At 39.2% G+C, this 22,524-nt stretch overlaps 2 protein-coding genes across 4 annotated transcripts; both read left to right on the top strand.

The window, feature by feature from the left end:
* The first annotated feature begins 743 nt into the window (after positions 1 to 743).
* LOC131313527 (probable transmembrane GTPase FZO-like, chloroplastic) lies at positions 744 to 11,602 on the top strand. 3 transcript variants are annotated; one of them, XM_058341874.1, is made up of 11 exons: positions 744 to 1,468; positions 2,990 to 3,546; positions 3,660 to 3,728; positions 4,792 to 4,989; positions 6,109 to 6,240; positions 6,512 to 6,598; positions 6,730 to 7,170; positions 7,306 to 7,470; positions 8,539 to 8,769; positions 10,057 to 10,172; positions 11,201 to 11,602. In XM_058341874.1, exons 1-11 carry the CDS (start codon positions 991 to 993, stop codon positions 11,484 to 11,486), a joined length of 2,760 nt encoding a protein of 919 aa, XP_058197857.1. In that variant the 5' UTR covers positions 744 to 990; the 3' UTR covers positions 11,487 to 11,602. The 3 variants fall into 3 exon arrangements, with proteins under 3 accessions (XP_058197857.1, XP_058197858.1, XP_058197859.1); XM_058341876.1 differs by having other exon boundaries at positions 1,329 to 1,468; positions 3,012 to 3,546; XM_058341875.1 differs by lacking the exon at positions 6,109 to 6,240 and having other exon boundaries at positions 914 to 1,468.
* An 8,463-nt stretch (positions 11,603 to 20,065) lies between these two features.
* LOC131313536 (protein FANTASTIC FOUR 3-like) lies at positions 20,066 to 21,425 on the top strand. Its single transcript, XM_058341890.1, has one exon. It carries the CDS (start codon positions 20,282 to 20,284, stop codon positions 21,164 to 21,166), a length of 885 nt encoding a protein of 294 aa, XP_058197873.1. The 5' UTR covers positions 20,066 to 20,281; the 3' UTR covers positions 21,167 to 21,425.
* The last annotated feature ends 1,099 nt before the right edge of the window (positions 21,426 to 22,524 follow it).

Genomic DNA, 22,524 nt, shown 5'->3' with positions numbered 1-22,524 from the left:
TTAAAGAAAGAAATTATTTTTAACTTTTTTTTCCGTCTCTAGATCCGTTCGTTTAAGGGTTTTGAATTCTAATTATTATCCTATTTTTCTTCAATTATTACTCTCATTTTTTCATTATATCTCTCAAATCATTACCCATACTTTCAATAATTAATTTATTTATTTCTACACTTATTACCTACAAATCCAAATCTCAAAACGAACGAAATCCAGATTTGTAGTGATTTTTTATTACTATAATTTTATTATAATAAAAAAATCTAATTATACAGATTTTGTGCATAGATTACGGTATGAGACCCACTACGAGTCCCATACAAAGTCATTCGTTGAATTTAAAATATTTTTTCAAGAATGATCGTGAAAAATCAGCTCAATTCGATACTCATAGACACTTGATCCAATTATCTAATTTTGAAAAAATATTTTATATTTAACGAATAGCTCGAATTATTTGTATGAGACCCATAGTAAACCAACATCGTAATATGTGCACAATATTTGTGCAGTTTAGTTGTAGTAGTAGTATGGTTTTTGACCTAATACTAATTTTCTATATTATTTAAAAAAAACAATTTTCATTATTTTTTCATTTCCTTTTTTTTTTTTGAAAATTTATTTCCCACTTCTCGACAACAGATACAGAACGGGGAAAGGTCCAACAAAATCCAATTTTATACGGACAGTGGAGAAAGATGATAAAGCGGAGGGAAAACAAACATCATCTCACCACCTATTTCTCCATTCCCACCAGATAAGGCTCTCTCTCCCTTTCCTTTCCCTCCTCCCTCCCCATCCTCTCTCTCTCTCCTCCTTCCTTCTCTCTCTCTCCTCCTTCCTTCTCCCTCTCTCTCTCTCTCTCTCTCTCTCTCTCTCTCTCTCTCCTCCTTCCTTCTCCCTCCCCATCCTCTCTCTCTCTCTCTCTCTCTCTCTCTCTCTCTCTCCCTCCTAAACCACAGAGTTCCCCCAAATCCCTCCTCCTTCCTCCACATGGTAACATCACTCTCTCACTCCACCACCCCCACCCTCGTCCACTCTCTCTTCTCCACCCCACCCCTCCTCTCCCTCTCTCCCCTCTCCGGATTCCGTCCTCACCCCACAAACCTCTCCGTCACTTCCCTCCGAACCAACAACACCACCTCTTTAAATGCACTCAATCCGGATCCAAGAACCTTGTTTCCAGGCGGGTACAAGCGCCCCGAGATCAAAGTACCCAACCTCGTCCTCCAGCTCACCCCCGACGAGGTCCTGGACGATAACAGAATCGGGTTGGACGCGGTCGACGTGGCCGTCTCGGGCCGGGTCGGCATCGTGGTGCTCGACGGCGGAGTGGGGACCGGGGGGAGGCTCTACGAGGCGGCTTGTTTGTTGAAGTCGGTGATTAGGGATAGGGCTTATTTCATGGTGTCTGAGAGGGTTGATATCGCTGCTGCTGTCAATGCTAGCGGCGTTGTGCTCTCTGATCAAGGTTTGATTTTTTCTCCTGTTATTTACTGCATATTGATGTATTTACCCTCGGAAACTGATTCGAATTCGTGTTCTATTCCCATTCGCTAGTAGGGACACGCCGGTTTTAAGTTTCTGGTTGGTAATGAGCAGACAACTAATATAGTTTGTGAAAAATGCGCGGCCTTTAGGGTGGCATTAAACTATGGGGAGTGAACCTATGGGGTGTTTTTTGTCTAAAGTTTTCTGTACCGAAAAATGTGTGTATCCATGTTCCGGTGTGTTTTGGCCGTTGGATTGCTTGATAATTTTAAGGGATTAAAAAGATTCCAACTTGATCCAAAGGCCGAGAATGCACGGGAAGAGGGGTACAGAGGAATTTCGGTACAGAGGGTTGAACTCGAGGCAGTTGCTCAGTCTGTCCCCTTGTTTACATCAACTGATTACTTGATCCAAAGGCCGAGAATGCACGGGAAGAGAGGTACAGAGGAATTTCGGTACAGAGGGTTGAACTTGGGGCAGTTGCCTAATCTGCCTGCTTGTTTACATCAACTGATTAGAGTTGATTGAATCTTAACTAGCATAGGGTCTATAACGATGACATTGTGAAGCTATCACTCATAAGCTTTGTTGTGAGCAACCATCTCTACCATCCCAAAGCTTTTGTACGAACATCAATACAGGCAAGGGATGAAGACGAATTCCGACCCCGAGTCTATGCGCATGGTCCCAAATTCCTGAGACAACTATGATGTGTAGGTTCGGAGCTTGTAGAAAAACCAGGTTTCTCACAAGTGAAAGTTCCTGTAACGTATAAATTTCCTTCTCACTTGACCCACGGGAAATAAGTTCTATAGCGTTGCCGGGTATGTCAATGGATATTAAAATTCTCAGGGTTTGGGATAATACAGTATTTCGTTTAGTTTACTGCTCCTGTATCAAATACTGTGACATAGAGGATAGGCAATTATGTTGCATGTCAAGAATACGTAGCTTAGAGCCTAAGAAGCACGTGCACAGGTACGATATGGGTATTTATGTCAGTGCGGCGAAACCTAAAAATGTGTAGTGTATGGGTACGGCTGGGGTACGACTTGATATATATTGGGGTATTTCTGGGGACTGTGATATGGCAAAAATCAGAGAAAAATCTCGGTACATGTTTTGTGTATCTCTAACACGTATTTAGAAGTACCATGCCAAGTGCCGGTACTAGGTATGGTATGGTATGGGTACGAGTACGGTGGGGTTTTAGAAATACCCATGCTTCATAGCTTAGAGCTCAATGCATGCAAATACAAACTTTTGGAGGAGAAGGATCTCATCTAAGAATCTGCATAGGCCAATTGTTAGAACCTAAGGGCAATGCAAGTTCTGGTAAATGGCTTTCCAAAGCCTGCCAGCATTTGGGTCTTGTTTTTCAGCTTAGCCCAAGACCCACTATGTTGCTGCATGTTTTCTATGTATCATTTTCGGTTGGGTGTTTGTGTAATTGTGTATGTGAAATACTTCAATGTTGATACATTTTTCTCTTCTTTAATAGGTCTGCCCGCTATTGTGGCCAGGAACACCATGATTGATGCTAGATCTGAATCAGTAGTTCTTCCTTTGGTAGCTAAAAACGTGCAAACTCCGGTTGCTGCCTTAAATGCATCTAATTCTGAAGGTGCTGATTTCCTTATATATGGGAGCAATGGAGGAACACATGCTGAGGAACCTGGGAGCTCTGTTTGGGAGACTGTGAAAGTTCCAATATTTGTCATGATTGCTTCATTTGGATTTGACCCGATATCTGTTGAAGCTAAAAATTTACTTAAATCAGGAGCTAGTGGTTTAGTGGTTTCATTGGGCGAATTGAAAGTGTTAACTGATGAAGTCATGAGCAAATTGTTTACCACCGTACGTGGCTCGAAAAACAGAGGACAGGGAACATTTCGAGGCTCTGATAAGCTCAAAACATTGAAAGTTGACAATGGCTTTCCTGGGAGAAAGAAGGTGGCTGGCTTCATTAAATTGGAGGATAGAGAACGTCAGTTGGTAGAAACAGAAAAAATGGTATTGCTTGAAGTGATAAGTGTTATCCAGGGAGCTGTACCACTGGTGATCTTTTAATATTATGCTTCGGTAGTTGAAGTTATTCTCCAATAAATTCTACTTTCTTCATGGTTTCCCTGTTTTTCGCTTACTTGAGGCATATGTACATGTATGGACAGATGAAGGAGGTCTCACTTCTCATTGACGCTGTTTCTCAACTTGATGAGCCGTTTTTACTGGTTATAGTGGTAATAGTGTGCTGAACTCCAACAAATTCTGGTTCCACGGATATACATTGGTATTAGCTCTATGTTTCACATAATTTTACTCTTTATTGTTTAGTCAAGTGGTGTTTTGTGTTGATTACTTTGTTATTTGTTTAAGATGTTTGAATATGAAACGTTCTAAATGAATACCCTAATCTTTTTCTGAAATTTGCATTTGCTTGCTTACTGGTTTGGATGGGCAGTTGTTAGTTATTACCAATTGAAGGTGCAGAATGTTTCATTTTTATGCAGAATACTAGTTTTTTAGCTATCTGTGGGTTGTCTGAGTCAACCTTAAATAATTGACATATTATGAATAATTGAATATGGTCTGAGAAAAGTATGTATCGGTTACTGCTCTTCAAGTGGTAACCGTGGTGGCCAATCTTAATTAAGACAGGTTGAAGAAGTAGGGGCGCACTTTTGACCATGTTTTAGAAGTGCTTGTATGCAAATTAGTTGGTTGATAAGATGTTTTTGTAGTTGCTTGTGGGACTGCCTTATTGTTCATTTTCATCCTTAGATCAGAAAAATTCATCTATTGTAATATCAGGGAGCAAAGATTGGATAATTGAAGATCACGGTTCTAGAGGCAAATCAATCTCTCAGACAAGCTAGCCACTTTCTTTATAACACCGGTCCAGCATATAATAATAAAGAAACTACATAGATCGTTCTCGTTGGATATGATTTATTTTGCTTAAAATAGAAAAAAGTCCTTCTCTTGCAAGATAGATTTTGTTATGTGCTATCCTTTTTGCCTAACTGAATTGATGGAGACACCACAAACCTTCTTCGCAGAAGTGTTGACACCACACGCCTCCCTCGTTTATGTGTCTGTGCTTCTTAGCCTTCCAGTGTAATTCTTGATGTTTAGTACCCTCTTTGATGTGTTTGGTTACGTGATATAATGGGGTGAAAAAGTATTCCTTTTTGTGGCAGGCACTGCTTTTAGTTCTTTGTGCTCATTATGCTGTATATTTGATTTGCTGGGAATATGTATTCAATTTCCTCTCATGAGTGCTATATTTCTTGATGTCAACAGGGTGAATTCAACTCCGGCAAATCAACCGTCATCAATGCCCTACTTGGAGAAAAATATTTAAAAGACGGGGTTGTTCCAACAACAAATGAGATCACTTTCTTACGTTATTCTGAGTTGGAATCTAGTGAGCAACAGCGTTGCGAAAGGCATCCAGATGGTCAACTTATATGCTACTTACCTGCATCAATTCTTAAAGAAGTGAGTTTGTCTATATTTTCCTGGTTCTGGAATGCCTTTACTTAAGAGTTAAGAAAAGATTAACACAAGCAAAATAAACTTCAAGGTCAAAGATGGCAAACTTTTTTATTTTATTTTAATGTGGCTTGTGTTACTGTGTATCATTTGAAGTTGCAATTGACTTATGCAGGCCTCTGTATGGTAATAGCTTGCACTTTTTTGAGCAGTACTAATGAGTTTCTGGATAGGACTTTTTAGTATAGTGCATGTTACTGTTGGATGTATGACATTCCTTTTCACCAGATAGGATTGCATCCTTGGTGATTCTAGGACTATGCGAAAATATCATTGATGTAATTCACTAGGGTAGATAAATGTGATGAGGGATAGTATAGTTTTTGGAAGAGAAATTTGTGCATGTGTGAAATTAGATAACTTTGTTGATGGTGAAATCACAGTCTATATTCTCAGTGGACCAAAAAGCGAAGAAACAAATGCACCAATGGAGTATTACTACCGTGATCTTGGGGTGGCTTGATCTGACTTGCTTCCGTGGACCTTAAGTTGAAAAGGACAAAATAAGAGATAAGATGGTAATTTTTCTAACCTCCAGCCCTGCAAGAGTTGTGAGGCTGGAACGGGAACCGGAATCGGAAAGGGATAAGGAAAAGGGAGGGAAAGTGATGCTGGAAGATGTGAGAGAGAAAAGGGGAAAAAGCCCCTAAGGCTGCTAAGGCCCCCAACCATTATTCTCAAACTACTAAAGAAAACTTAAATACTACAGTGAACTCCTAAAAATTAATGAGCAACCACGGATTGGCAATTACATCTATTCAGCCATAAAACTTCTTCACTTGTTTGAGCTCTTGGGCTTCACTTGCGGCTTCCAAAGTGGATAAAGCGCCACCAGAGAAGAAGTGCTGATAAGTACTCCCTCTATTCCAATTTGTTTGTTCACTTTTCAATTTTTGATGTGCAATGAATGTGTTCCCTTAAAAAGTTGTATATTCAAAATTGGACAAACAAATTGGGATGGAGGGGGTACTAGAAAGGTCACTATACCAATGTGAACCTAATCATCCTATGTGAATAGTTGACTAAAATAAGGAGAACTAACTTTTTCAACATATGTTTTAACAGATGATTATTGTTGACACTCCTGGGACTAATGTGATTCTCCAGCGGCAACAACGCCTGACTGAGGAATTTGTTCCCCGTGCAGATTTGCTTCTTTTTGTCATATCTGCTGATCGTCCTTTAACTGAGAGTGAGGTATGACTAGTGCAGCATGGCAAATGGCTTCATGTTTTTCTATTTAGGAAGACAAATGAATTGGACCTGTTTTGTTTCTTTATCCATCCTTCCGTCCTTCTTGTCCCTTTGTGGTTTTGCTACTCTTGGTTTTTGAGTGGCCTATCTTCTTGCGGCAAAGTATCGAACTCTATCAGCATATTATATGTTAGTGAATTCTAGTCTTTACGTTAATGTAGCTTGTTTTCTTATTCTTTTATGTAATATAATCTCCATTTGTGGTGCTTTCCAGGTTGCTTTTCTTCGTTATACTCAGCAGTGGAAGAAAAAAGTCATGTTTGTTTTGAATAAATCCGATATCTTTCGGAATCCTAATGAGGTGTGATTTTGCATTCTCAAGCTTAATTGTTGTCCCTAGAAGATATCTCCTTGTGAGAGAGATAACTTCCTACTTGAGGTTCTTAAATGAACTTCTACCCATGTTCAATTCTTACACATGGTTTGATGCAGCTTGAGGAAGCTGTTGCTTTTGTCAAGGAGAATACCCAAAAGTTGCTGAATACAGAACATGTGACATTATATCCTGTATCTGCTCGATTGGCCCTTGAAGCAAAACTTTCAGCTTCCTACAAGACTCAAAAAGAGAGTGGAAAACTATCTATTACTGAACCTCTTTGGAGAACCAGTAGCTTCGATGAACTTGAAAAGTTCTTGTATAGCTTTTTAGATGGGTCAACAAATACAGGAATTGAAAGGATGAAGCTTAAACTGGAGACACCTATTGGAATTGCAGAACAACTGCTTTGTGCTTGTCAGAAGATTGTGAGTGAAAAGTGCCAGCATGCCAAACAGGATTTCATGGCAGTAAATGAAGTAGTTGATAGTGTGAAAGAGTATGCAATGAAAATGGAAAGTTCAGGCATTTCTTGGAAGAGACAGACTTTATCATTGGTATGTTTCTTTGTATCCAACATAGTCTTGGAAATCTAGAAAACCCTTTTGTATCTCTGCAAATATTTGTCTTGTCAGATATTCACTTTTGCCCCCATGAATTTTGTTCAGTAATTTGTTCCGTGTGTGATGCAGATTGATAGTGCACAAGCACGCATTATCAAGGTTATAGAGTCAACTCTACAGTTATCAAATCTTGATCGTGTTGCTTCATATGCTTTCAAAGAGAAAGCTGCTCCAATGGCGGCGACCTCAAGTGTTCAAAATGACATCATTGGTCCTGCACTTTCTGATGCCCAAGTAAGTTGCACTTTCTGATGCCCAAGTAAGTAGAATGGCTATTAGCTGTTTGAGATTTGCGTTGAGCTTAAGGTGTACATACTTCCTTTAGTATGCTTGCCACTCAGATATTGCTCTGAACACTAAAACCAAATGTAGGAGCATGTGAAGCTTACACTTTGAGCTTTAGTCTGGAGTGCATTTTTAATCTCATTTAATTTGAAGAAGACTAACTTCTGATTAAATCTGTGATAGAAACTGACCACGGGTTTAAGTATTTTTGTTGTTTTTGGTGATCTAGTTTAAAAATTGCAAGGCAACAATTTTCTTCCTCGTTAAGACCAGAAGAAAAAATAGTAGCTTCTGAGGTGAAACACAAGAGTGCAACTGAAGTTCTTTGCTTTTTTTTTTTGTTCTCTTTTCTCTAAGAGATTCAATGACTGAGATGGTGAGAGGAAGCTTAATCTGCAGTGGCAAAGAGGTGAAGGCTTCCATGGGGGTGGGTTGGTTCTGGTGTTTGATTCTGCCTGTTGCCCAAATATTATCTACTCCCTCCGTCCCAATTTAAGTGTCCACCACGATTTTGCGTGCCATTTTCAATAGCTTATATCTCTCAACATATATTATGTTTTTAAAATCATTGTATTATAGAAATAATTGAGATCTATCAAACAAGATCCATAATGCATATTTTTAGCAATATACATTGAGAGATATAAGCAATTGAAAATGGCACGCAGAACCATAGTGGAAACTTAAATTGGGACAGAGGGACTAATAAAGTCTTCACTGATGGGAGGAGCTGAGGTAGTCGATCTATGAGCAAAGGGTTTGAGGATGCAAAAATTGGAATGGTAAGAAGTCAGGCCTTGTGTGTAGGAGTATCCCTTTTTAATTAAACAAGACCCATTCTTAGAGGAAGTACCAAGAAAAAAGCTACTGACATGTTCACCAAGATAACTTAACTTTTAAAATTTGTCGTTCGTTCTTGAGTTAGGATCTTTGTTTTCCCCTGCCTGTTTTGTTTCCTTGTGGGTGATTAGGTATGATTTTTGACATTGTTTTTGTGGATTATGTCATGACATGTAGAAACTGCTTAGGGAGTATATGACATGGTTGCAATCAACCAATGCTCGGGAAGGAAAGCTGTATATGGAATCTTTTGAGAAAAGATGGCCTTCACTTGTTGATCGACAGAAACTGGTTCAATTGCATACCAGGGATTTTCTAGCGGGAAATTATGAACAGAGTGTCAAAGTAATAGAGAACTTCAGTGCTGCTGCTGCTTCTAAGCTGTTCGAGCAAGAAATTCGTGAAATAGTGAGTTTTAAATTCTTTGTATCATATGTAAGGGGTTGTTGAGGTTTTGCTTGCACGGGAAGTTGGTTTATTTACTATGACCTAGTTTCATATAACTTCTCTTTCAATAGGCAGTTGTGCTGGGGGGTCTGCTTGGAAATGCATCTACCCATTCCAGTGGGATAACATTGAGTTAGTTTGAGACTAGAGAGAGAGATTTGAAAATTGAATGGTGGAGAGAGAAACTGGGATGAGGGGAGTCCGATGGTCGACTAGAAATTGAAAGAAGGGATTATGAAGCAAAACATAATTTCTGATTATTGCATACTGCTTCCTCGAATAAGTATCGGGAGAAAAATATAGATTTCTAATCACAATTAGCTCTTTACAAAATGGGGCTTACTAATAAATGAGACTTGGGTTTACTGGAGAAATTGGCATATGGTTTTAGCTCAGTTGAAATGAAAATTTTCCTTTTCCCATTTTTTGAAAAGCTGCAGTTTTGTCCTCTTTGATTGCTATTTATCAGTTTTTGTCTCAAAATATAGCAAGGACAGTTTGGAGACGTGCTCGTGTGGCCTCCAAGATCTTAGATCAATGGGCTTTTGGCCAAGTATCGAATTAGCCTTGCGGCCTCACCCATATATTTATTTGAATTAAGGACAGTAATTATAGATCACTATGCGGAGGAAGGTGTAACTTCATGAAGAAGTGACAGGGCATTATCGCCTCTAAGTTTATCTCTCCTATATCCTTTTTCTCTTGATTGTCCAGCTTGTATCACATACTGTTTGCTATTCTTTCAACTTCAATTTTTCTCTTCCCTCTCAACTTTTATGTTTTTTGTTGTTGATTTGTGAGATCAGGTAACACACCAGTAACTTTAGGTAGACACTTCTTTACAACTTGCTAAGGAGTAGTCTTGTATCGTTTGGGAAAACTGGGTTTTCCAGCTCCTTTAAGAGATTTTCTTGGTGAAGAAATCGCTCAATGGTCAGGAGACAGAAATGAAATCGAAAACTAGTAGCTTATGAGCTGTTGGGCTTGAGCTGGTTTTTGAAGATCTGAAGATTTCTTTCTTCTTTTTTTCTCCTAGTTTTGTCAGTTTTTCCTGCTATCCTGATGAATTGAAACATAACGTGACAGTTTCTTAGAGGGTAGATAACGGCAGTGATTCTGTCTATGGTTTCAAACCCTCTCAAAGGGTCTATAGTTTTACGTTATTTTTACTTGTTTCATACTTTACAAAATAACAAATAAACCTGATGCTAACAGATCACAATTTTTTTGGTTTTGTTTTAATGCTAGTTCTTGGGTACTTTTGGCGGATTAGGAGCAGCTGGTCTATCTGCGTCACTTCTTACATCAGTGCTACCAACAACCATTGAAGATCTTCTTGCTCTTGGCCTTTGTTCTGTTGGCGGGTAGGGTATCTGCCCTCTTGATTCGGGTTACCATGCTTTACTCGCTGTTTATTTTTTTGATACATCGAATTTTTTCTTTGGCGGTGCTCTGCTCCTTTTGGAGGGAGAGACGTTGGAAGACAAAAAAAATTGGGGTTCCTTACCCAATCTTCATCTCCGCTTCTTGCCTCTTTTATTCATGCAAACAAGTAATAGGATTCTCCTTTCTTTTTCTATTCTCACCTTTCTCCATGCTAGTTCTGCCGCCTCTCTGCTTGATCTATCTTGGTATATAGGAAGCCATACTGTTCTCTATAAAGTATAAGCTGATATAATCTGTAACCTAATATGTCTTCTCATTGTCATTCAAGAAAGTTATCTGAGCTAAAATTAATGAAAGTGAAAACTCAAGAACGTCAATGAGTTGAAGTCGATGCATGTGAAAATTGTTTTAGGATTTTAGCAAACATTCGGAGAATGAGCTGCTAGGTTGGTCGAGGTATGTTAATAGTTTTCCCAAAATCCTGAATTCTTTCACATTGTTATTATGGGAGTTGGACTGCAAACTAGTATCTCATGCCGGTCGTTCGAGTGTCAATAGAACAAGATGACCTTGCAGTAGTACTTTTGAGCATACAATACATTCGACTCGTATACTTACTCGCATACCAATGGTTTTACTTAGTTGCATGTACTTGTGCTATTTTAAGAGTAAAGAGGGTCAGAGTTCTAAAAAGTCATTCTTGATTTGCTGCGGATATGGGGCATATTGAGCTGATCATTAAGAATTTGTGTAAAATTTCTGCTTCCACTTGATGAAATTACTGAGTTAAAAAAAAAAACCTTGTTTCATGTAGCTCTATGGCTCTACAGGAAAGCCAACTTCTTGTGAATGGATAGAGAATATCCTGATTCCAAAACAATGAAACTTTTCTTAGGAAATGCACTCTGTTTCCAAAAGCACAATGATACTGTACAAAACAACCAAGTTTTGTTCTACAAGATTTTTTTGCTGTAAATAACTGACAGAACTTGTTGCTTTGATATAGTTTCGTGGCAATTTCAAATTTCCCAGCTCGTAGGCAAAGGGCAATAGATAAAGTAAAAAGGACTGCGGATGCCTTGGCACTTGAAATGGAAGAGGCCATGCAGAAGGATCTCTTTGAGGCTACTCAGAATCTGGAAAACTTTGTAAAACTCATCGGCAAGCCATATCAAGATTCAGCACAAAGTAGATTGGACGGACTTTTGAAGATGCAGGAGAATTTAACAGATGTGGAGAAAAAACTTGAAACGTTACAGATTGAAATCCAAAATCTCCACATATCCCAATAGCATGCGAGATAAGGAATTTTGTTCCGGACACCCGTCCTTTTGAGACGGATGCAGAAGTGAGGTTTGATGTTGTAATGGCATTGTTCTCATTATATTTGATCAGTGTGTTTAGTACTTGTGCTTGTGTATTTGTAGTTAGTTGAGAATATTGGCTATATATCGTTCTTGTTCAAAAACGGGGAGCCCTCAAATTCTGCATTTCCTTGACTCGTTTGGAGTGATGGTAAATGTTACGAGGTTGCCCACCTAACCGCCCACCTATTAGCTCTATATCGTTCCAATTTTATCGGATGTCCCCGAAGGGACGCCCGCCTATTAGCTAATCTTATGGGGTTCTGTGCGCTACTTATAAGTAGCTTTAGGACAAAATAAACAATAGTAAAATGTTGGACGCTGACATCATGTTATGCATCATTCCCAAAGTTTGTGTCTTTGGCACAATGCTTTAATTTTGAGTCTGCATTGGTTAATTAATCAACTATGGAATTAGGGTTTACGTAAGTAACCTTTTCCCATCGTTTTCCAAGTTATAAAAGAAAGCACCAACCTTGGAGCAAAATATGCAACTCCAGAAAATGGTCAAAAGGTATACATTGCTTTTTGTATGCTCGTTTCAGCCACTATGGATTCCCTTATCTTTACCGAAGGGCTATGGTGCTAGTTATTAGTAGTACTTTTAATTACACGTGTTGCAAGGAGACAGATTTTGACCTAACTTTAGACGGTGTCTGGATCATGAATTTGCGAAGAAATTTATGGAGAAAAGTACTAAAAGAGAGGACAAGAAGACAACGACGGAGTAGGAAATTTTATTTCGTAATTTCGGTTTCTCGATTGGTTTTTCTTTTTTTGTGATAAATCTACTTGCGTATGATCCAAACACAATCTTGGGATTCAACAGAAAAATGATTAAGAAGACAAGCAGTGCTACTTTTAAAATTCACAAGGTCTGTGGTTGGCCAAACAAAAGCAAAAGAATCAAAGAAAGGATTGTGAAGGCAATATTGATGGTTAGGGTTTGGAGAGAGTGTGTTACTAGGGGGACAAATTTTCTTGGCATCCTTGCTAGCAGACTAGCTAGGCTTTTGTCCTTGGAATCACATTTAGATTGCCATCTTTTTTCGTCTTGTCCTTCTATGCATACAAGTTTATAAACATGAACGAAAATTGGTATGTGAAATTCACTATGAATAAAAAAAATAAGCTAACAATTGTCGTAATCCTGTTACCGTAAAGACGAGATAATCTTTGTACTTGGGTAGGAAAACTCTGTTTGATAAATCGAAACTCCCTCCAAAAAAAGAAGAGATCGAGAAAATAGACGACCGGGTCGAACCTAGCTATTTGGTCGGATGGATTCCGATTAAATTCGAGACGCCACTCGTAACACACAATATGTGAAGATCGAAACGACACCAACTTTGATTTCTTTTTGTTAGAACATGTGTGAACGTTGAGTCCCACATCGGATAAACAGAAAAAGAGTTGGACCTTAATATATAATTGGAAGACTCACTACTTATAAGGCTTATCATTTTAAGTGGATATGAGTCATTTAATGTATATTGGGCCCAAGTAATGGGGTGGACTCTTTGTCGTTACTCCTATACAAATTGGGCTTTGTGCACGCAGTGGTTGGAAATATCCAAGTTATTGATGGCTTTGTGCACGCAGTGGTTGGAAATATCCAAGTTATTGATGGAGTTGACACGTCGAGGAGCATGATGCTGTCGAATTAATGAGCACATTGGCTCTCAATGGAGTTCTCGTCGGGGAGCATAGTGCTGGTGACTAGGCATGTTGGCTCCCAATTGAGATGACTCTGAATCGATGGACTGGGTGCAGAATAAGCCCAGTTCGGGAGATAGAGTTGAGAGTTGTAGATCAGCTTCAAGGGGAAGCTATGGAGTTGACACGTCGGGGAGCATGATGCTGTCGAATTAATGAGCACATTGGCTCGCTGTCGAATTAATGAGCACATTGGCTCGCAATGTAGTTCTCGTCGGGGAGCATAGTGCTGGTGACTAGGCACATTGGCTCCCAATTGAGATGACTCTGAATCGATGGACTGGGTGCAGAATAAGCCCAGTTCGGGAGATAGAGTTGAGAGTTGTAGATCAGCTTCAAGGGGAAGCTTGGATGCAGAGAGAAATTAAAGCCCGATGTTTGGTTCACACATGAGGGGGAGATTTGTTAGACCATGTGTGAACATTCCCACATCGGATAAACAGAAAAAAAAGTTGGACTTTAATATGTAATTGGAAAACTTACCACTTATAAGGCCTAGCCTTTTAAATGGATATGGGTCATTCAGTGTAAATTGGGCCCAAGTAATGTGGTAGACTCTTTGCCGTTACTCCCATACAAATTGGACCTTGAGCATGCAGTGACGGATCGATACATCAGACAAACTCCCAACACTTTTTGTCCATATTCTCTGCACTGAATTAAACACAGTCAAATGAAATGAGAGTGGTTGTTATTAATTAAAAGTGATCCAGTTGCTTGCCAGATTTCCAACCATGAATGTACGTTGTGCTTATAAATATGCAAGATATCAAGAAGACCAATCAGATAAGATTAGAGAATGGGTCTGTAACAGCTAAATCTAGAAAGCTTTCCATTCATAAAAGAGATCTGTGATCTATTTTTTTTACTAAGATAACAAACAAAAATATAATCAAAGTCCAGAAAATCTTTGACGAAAATTGTGTCCATTTGCATATAACTAGTTACCACTTCACCATATCGCCTACTTCACGTGAAGTAAACCCATAATTTGCTTCACCATTTCGCCTAGCTAAGCAAAGCCCAAATGAGCTGTGCGACTCATTTCGTAGTCGCGACATCGGTTTTTTTTTTTCTTTCCCAAGAAGTAAAACTATCCTCTCTTTTTTTGACGAACAATATAATTCCATTTATATATAATATGAAGTCAGTACAACCATAATCACTTAGCATCCAATACAAGACCAAAAGCAAAATGAAAAGACCCGACGTATAACAAGACCCAACACAACAATTGAGCCACAAGCCAAAAAAAAGCTCACTCATGACACCACACAAACCATAATTTGTTGCCATAACAAAGCTCACCATCAATATCACCTGCAATCAGACAAACTAAAAAGCACAAGCAGTGAAAATAATCAATGGATAGCTAGCTCGGAGATAAGGAACACGAAATACGTGAGGGTCGTGACAACTATCCTCTATAACCCGATCTCGTTTGCGCTTAGCTCGAGCGTAAGTGTGAAGGGTCTTGTCATTATCACAATGAGAGTTTTGGTAGACCAAGCACATCCATTTCCGCTTACTAGAATGTAAAATGGCCAAATGATCACTATCCTCCACCCATCTCTATGTCGCCAAAGAGCAACAACTCTCATAGAACGCAAATTCCTAGCTCCCGAAACAATATCCACATGATCACGCACTGCATTTATTTGACTGTGTGAATTTACCTAAACTAACCTTTTTTCTTCAAAGTTACGGTGGGCCACACTCCTAATTATTCCTCATCAATTATCTATGTCAGACTAAACAAACCAAGGATATTGAATTGGAGACAAAGGAATACATGAATGTAACAAAACTAGGAATCTATCTTTTCCCAAGTATGCACAAAGTTCAGTACTGCACGCAATTCCTTCTTGTTTTATTCTTCGGTCGTGCGATTCATTCCCCAGACATCAATTGGCTGCACTAGCCAGTAGCCGTATATATTGTCTCCATGCATATATTTTACATTAGGATGTGCTTATCTCAACCTTCCTTTTGTGAAGAAAAAGTTTTAATAATTGATATATGTTGTGAACAACCACATGCACCAACAGAAAGGTACTTATGAGAGAGAGAGAGAGAGAGGTTGCCAATTAAGGCAAAACTTCGTGCTTTGTGAAGCCAATGAAATAGTAATACACTTTTGGAGGTCATCTTCTGGAGTAGTACACCCACATGGGTTTCTGATGCAATTGTGTGAGACCACTTCTGTTGCAGTCCAGTAGCATTTTTTCCTTCCAAAGTAAAAAGTAGGAGTAGGTCCATTACTCCTTACTAGTGTATATTATCACCATTTGACAATGCCAACTCGAGAGAGTGAGAGAGAGGGAGAACTCTAATAAAAAACTCGGGCCAGTTTATGTGCATCTCAACTATTTTTAGGAATCAATTTCACCGTTCACTTGTGAGGTCTCAGTTAAAGACAGAACAAAGCTCTAGATGGACGACCCTGAAGGAGTTGATACCACTTGAGAGGTTTCGAACCAAAAATCTTAGGAGAGAACAAACTCTTAACTCTCAGGCCTTGATCGTTGGCCAACTCCTTGGAGTTAAGCGAGAATTTGCTCTTTGCGTTAGGGGTGTTCACGGATCGAATTGGTATGTATAGTAGGTATATATACTACTGTGAGAATAAGAATAATGAAGAAAAAACTTTCTACAATATGTGTGGCAGAGCAATTCCAACGAATTACGATCTGACAGAGCAATTCCAACCACATGGCAGATTCTCTTAACAGCCACGTCAACTTTGCAGTACTGGAACATCATCTTTCTATACTTTTTAATATAATGGGAATCTCTCTTTGTCTGACGTCACAACCCTAACTCTTTTTCTCTTAAATTAACACTGTAAACCCTAAAAAAAAAATGGTACTGGAGTATTTAACAACCGAAAGAGAAATCAAAAGAGGTATATTATTGGGGTTGTGCTTTTGCAAGTTTTGATCTCACATGACTCTCCAAAACGTTTGGCTAAGTGGGTATGAGAAAGCAACTAAAGAGTTCGCATCAAGAGATCGCAAGTTCAAATTGGGGCCACAATAGGCCAAATATTTCATTACTTAGGGCCAGTATCGGAGGTTTGCCGGCTGTTAACATCAGAATTAATCGAGCTACGCAGAAGCTGGCCGGATGTCCGGTGATTAAAATTTCCCAAAACGTGTCGTACGATTGTGTTTTCATTGCTTGGGCCAAAAAGATTGACCAACAGGAAAGGCCTATTCCCCAAAAGCAGAGAGAGATGTAGGTTTCTTTTTTATTTTTTTTTCCTTTACCTATAAACAGCAAGACTGAAGCAATAATGGAATATATTAGTAGTAATAAAGTAGGGTTATCATTAAAATTATTAAGAGGAAGAATCTCCTCCCCAAAGGGAAAAAGGTTGGTCGTGTGTTACTGCTTTTTTTTTTAAACTTTATTTATGTCTGTGGTAATGGATCCTTTATCATCAAGTTGGTCGGGTTTAAAAGTAGTCATTGAAAATTAAGTGAATTTCAAATGTATCTAATTTCATATATAATTATGATATCAGCTAATGCTAATCAACTTTTTATCAGCTTTTGTAGCTTTTACACAAAGTTTGTGTAAATACTTTTCCATTATTATTGAGTTTTAAAAAAAAAAAAAAACTTTTTATGAGATTTTATGATGGATTTTTTTTTAATTTTTGCTTAGTACCGAAGCCAACACTTTAAAGTAACTAAAAATAAGAACCAAAAGCCAAATAATTAAAAAGGTTCGTAATAAAATACATGATTCAAACAGGGGTTTTTTTTTTTCTTTTTTTCCCGCCAGAGATGTGGTATTAGTTGGTGGGTGGGTTAGATGCAGAAAAGCTACGTGCACAGCATGCTGTGCACAGATCCCGTTTTCTCCCGCCTTTGGTAGCACAAAGATGATCGAAATCGCTCATTTTGTTCAAAATATGTTGTTTAAGGTCTCTGTAAAAAATGAGCTTCGTTCGATATCGTTAGAGGCGTTAACAAAACACCCAAAATCACTTCAGAATTTAGGCCACAACATATTTTGAACAAAATGAACGGTTCCGATCATTTTTGCGTGACCCGAGGCGGGAGAAAAAGGCCGCTGTGCACGTAGCACAGCTCGGTTAGATGACTGCTAGCGGCATCGATTTGATCAATCAGCTCGAAGTCAAAACTGCACAGATGTTCGACACAACTGGCTTTTATCTTTTATGTTTTGGTAATGCCTGTCCCAGGTTAACTTGTGCGCTCCTCAGACTATTTCTTAAAGTCATTCCCCTAACTGTTACATACACGCTTACGCACGGGGGCGAAGTGGTTTTAAGAGTTGTTAGCAAGAAGAATCGAATATGAAACTTTAGGAGCTATGGCAGACACCCCTAGCCCCAGATCGACCTGTATCTTGTTTTCAAAGTGCTAATCATTTATGTTTCTGTGGAATGCAAGTAGAGGTGTGATAAACACCCAATATTGCATAATCTTGGTATTTTAGTCCTCTTTTATGTTTTGGTTTTTATTTTATTTTTTATACTCAAGTGCTTGTTTTGAATAGAATTGCACATAAGGTTTGTTTGAGGATGTTTCAGGTGAAACGTGCAAATAAGGCGTGTTTTGACGCCAATGGTAAGCTCCAAGTGTCCAAGTACCCGAGAGCATGTGTCTCATCGCCACCTAGACTCAAAGCCATAACAAGAAGCCTCGGGGGATGTGCGGAGAGTCAAGTACCAAAAGAGCGAGTCAAGGCTAAAGAAGCAAAGAAAGTGTGTCAAGAAAAGGTCTCGAGGGCATCCGAGAGGCCAAGTCCATATGGCACTCCTCCATCAAGTTCCAAGGATCAAGCAAAGAAGAATAGGAAGGCCCCCGAAGCCGTCAAAGGCCTTGTGAAGCAAGCTGACAAGACCTGTAAATTTGCAACAGAGGTATCGATATCTCGAAATATAGGTATCGATACCTGCTATCCCTAGAGTTGAACAGATCTGTGGGTATTGATACCACATTTTTGGGGTATCGATACCAAAGCCCTTTGTCCAGTTTTTGCTGCCTTTTCAATTTTTTATTAATGAAAAGTTTCTACTTATAGAATATTTTTGAGATATTTTGTAGGAGAGAGAGATTATATGTATAGGACACTCTCTCACTTTATCCTTTAGCTCTCCCTTCTCTCTAGGATTTTCTTCCATTGTTGCTCAAGCTTTGTAAGCCTAACATTAGTACGTTTAATTCTTAATTTGTTAATTTGCCAAGTATTAAAGTTGTAGCTACGCTTTGACGGTCAATTGTATTTCTAGCAGATCAACTTAGGTTTTGACCCTAGGACATTGTAAGATAATGCAAAACACAAATTGGTTGAAGCAAAGCCAACCACAATCAACTAAGGAGATCCGCTGTTTCTGCTCACTAATGTTGGCACACATTTGGAAGCCAACAAAATGGTTGTGGAAAGCCCTCCACGTGATCATTCTGTCGAATTCCAAAATTAATCAATCAGATTAAGCTATGCTGGAAAACACTACAAGCTAGCTTACTTTCAAAACAACAATTACAAAGAGTGACAAAAAAAAAATCCCAAAAAGAATTTGCAATAACCTATTTATTTTATCTATAGTTGGTAGCGTTTCTGGGTTACCCCTTTATAACTTAACTCGACGGATTTGGCCAAGTGAGTATAAGAAAAACAATAAGTGTTTGTCCTCCACGATGTCGCATGTTTAAATTTCACGGAGCCCAAACATTTCAAACTTTGGGGCTATTAGAAGGTTTGTTCGCTCGTTAACTTCAAGGTTCCGAAATTAATCAAGATGCACACAAATTGACCCCGACATCCTGTCCTACAAAAACCTTTTTCATACAACTTTAGTAGTACTAACTTTTTTGTTCTATCGCTTTTTTGTTTCTTTTTGGTCATTATACTCCATGTGGAGCCGTGGAGGGGTATAGGCTGAACGATTCAAGTGGCAAAATAGTAAAGTTTAACCTGTTTAATTGTCCGAAGTAAAGTTTAGAAGATTAATGGACAAATCTAACGAGGCCGAATTTTCCGGTAAAATACTCCAGGGTTTTTTTTATCAACAGTCACGCATTTCATTCCAATACCCAAACGCAAAAGATTTCATCACAAAATATAAGAATAAACAAAAACTACAAAATTCAAGACACGAATTACTGCAAAAAACACACAGGTTACAGATTCAAGGACACCTTGCCGAAGCAAACTTACACTGTGTGCCGATATGAGAATCGCGTCCGTAATTCAGTAGTAGAGGATCCAAAAGGATCCCAGCTCAAACCTACCCGCTGAGCACCCAAAAATTTACAGAGAAACATAATGTTTTTGATCTAAAATGAAGGAGGTTCTCATCACTGTTATTGAACTTTACTATTGCTCCGGTCATGCAAAAGTAAACCGAACTCTGAGGGTATTTAAGTGACAACATAAATGAGTTGCATAAATCTAGACGTTTTGAATTTGAAATTTGACAATTTTTAGTGAATTTTTTAGTTCCGGTGGGAATAACATGTCTTTGATCAAACTGAGGAGAAAAATAGTCAATATACGCGTAAACTGGCCTGGACACTCTTGATTGTCTTAAATGTTAAAACAAAAAAGGAAGTAAACGGGCCAGTTTTGTCGGTAACGTCTACTTGGATTGGATGCAATTGTTTTGTACACTAGGATAATTTATCACTATTGCGACGGCGTTTTGCGGTGGGTGCGGGTACTATTTTGTGGGAGCTAGCTAATGCTGCAATAATTTCCCCTTTTCCAGGTTTCTTGCACCCTATAAATTCACCTCCACCCCTTCCACTTCTCTCTCCATGTTCTCCTCTCCATTACCACCTCTCTCTCTCTCTCTCTCTTGAAATTTCCTCACAAACCACAACGTGTGCTTCACTTAAAACCTCATCTCTCACTAACAATCTCTTCAGACTTCAGAATTCCAGCATTTCAGAGTAGAACTGGCCATTTCCTCTGTTTCTCCCCTGTGTCTCTCTGTTTCCTTCACATCTAAAAAACTCACATACAAAGAAATGACGTCAATCGTGTGTCAGGGGCTGCAATCATGCCTCGAGCCACGACTCATCGAACCACGCACTCTGAGGCCGAAGTTGGCTCCACCCAAATCAAACTCTCGCCAAGAGAATCGTCAAAATCATGAAGAAGAAAATGACAACAAAAAAAATGGCGAATCGGGTGGTTGGAGTTTCATAAAAGCTCTAACAAACACTCCTCAAAACCCCAAACAAGTAACCGAGACTGAAAAAGTCTATATCCACCCTCTTGCCAAGCGCTCTTCCTCCGCTCTCAGCAAGAAAAGCTTGGAAATGTGTACCGAAGGGCTGGGAAGCGAAACCGGGAGTGACATTAGCGAAAGCAGCGACGAACTCTCTTTGAACATGGCCAAGTCCTACCCAATCCCGCCTTCGAAATCGCGAGAGTTGGGTAGGAAACTGAGTCAGGGCGGTGGGAATTTTCCTCCGCCCCTGACTTCGATTAGCGGCTCGGACGGCGTCAGAGTGAGGCCCCACCGGGAGGGGGGCCGGTTGGTTATAGAAGCGGCTACCGTAACTTCATGTAACGGTTACTTTCAAGCGGAACGTGGCGACGGGAGGCTGAGGCTTCGCTTGTTGAAGGACAGTACTGGAAATTGTCACAACGAGGAAGTTTATGATGATGACGACGACAACGGCGATGATGATGATAATGATGATGGTGATGATGAAGGTGAAGAGGGTGATTATGATGATGATAAGTGGGATGAGGGTATGGGAGGGGATAATGGGAATGTTGAGGGTGAGATCGCAAATATAGTAGAGTTACCCTGTTGCAGGCCAAGTAGGTGCAAGGAAAGTGGGGGTGGGAACAACAACAAAGGGATGTCAATCTGGGGGCAATTTTGGGTGGCCATTTCTTGAGCCCTGATTGGGGAAGTTGGAAAGCCTATTTATCTCTCTCTCTCTCTCTCTCTCCTCTAGCTTTCTCTCTCTACGAGAATGAGTATTGTTATGGGGTTTATGCTTTCATTTTGGTGTACGTAAATGGTAGTTAATATGGTTAATGGACATGGTCCAGTGTACCTAGCTAGTTCTTTCTCTCTGTAGTGTCTTTCCATTTCATGATTCTTATTAATGGAATGTTGTTGTACGGCATCTCTGGAGCAGTACTCTTGACGGACTCAGTTTGTAGCATGAGGAGAACCCAATTTTTAGTTCATGGCATCCATTGTCTTTTTGCTAAAATATTCTTCGATGATTTTGACCAATTATAACTTGGCAAGTTATCAGTCGTTTTCGAGACGTACGTACTTATGTACCCGTGTGTTATCCGAGAAAGTCGCGATGCGAATGTGCCAACTGGTAGTAATTTATTTTGAGGACTTAACATAAAACGATGGGCAAAATGACTTAAGCCATCGAGCGGGCACAAGGCGGAGTTACCAGCTATATTCCGGAAAAACTTCGAGTTTCTTGTTTAGGAGTATTAAGCGTAAGTAACAATGTTGGACGCCCTAGGGAAGCTTAAATTAGCTTTGATCTTGTCTCTCATCTGATTGTAAACTCGATAATGGCCAAGAGGGTCTTGAATTTCAGCATTGTAACTAAGAATATGCATCATGATTAAGTTGACACCCATGAACTAGCAAATCATGTGCCGAAGAACCATAAAAGAAAATAAAGGAAAAGGAAACTTGGAACAAATATATAGTTGAATGAAAGCAAAAGAACACCCAAACCAGCACAAAACACAATTACATCATATACATTTGCTTTGGAGGAGGGTAAGAGGGTAATTCCACATATCAACTCACCTAGGCAATTGCCGACTACAGTGTACATTAAATCTTCATTAAATTCTCCTAATTAATGCTATCCGAGCATCTCAAGCTAGCTTGAATCTCTTGAAATCTTCTATATAGAGTACTCGTTTTTTTTTTGATCCGTATATAGAGTACTCGTTGATATTGAATTTTCCTTTGATCGAAACGTTACCGTTGCACTCAGTATTTGTTCCGGGTAGGCATTTTTGTCCCTCACTCTAGCTTAGAGGCAAACACATGGGCAGCGGCAAAGTAGAAGAATAGTAGTAGTATTACTTTCATTACTCACACTTAGGGCCCGATTGGATGCGGGATAAGTTTTGGGGATATTATTTACGGAGATGAAAAGATAGTAGCGGGTATTATTTATGATGGGTGAGCCCAAATTGATGTAATTTTTATGAAGGATGGATAAAAAAGTAGTTGATTTGGATGAGTTATTAAAAAAAGGGATAA

This window comes from Rhododendron vialii, chromosome 13a (assembly GCF_030253575.1).
Source record: "Rhododendron vialii isolate Sample 1 chromosome 13a, ASM3025357v1".
In the NCBI taxonomy this organism is placed as follows: Eukaryota; Viridiplantae; Streptophyta; class Magnoliopsida; order Ericales; family Ericaceae; genus Rhododendron; species Rhododendron vialii.
The sequence above is the reverse complement of the archived record's forward strand: the minus strand, read 5'-3'. Positions and strand labels throughout refer to the sequence as shown.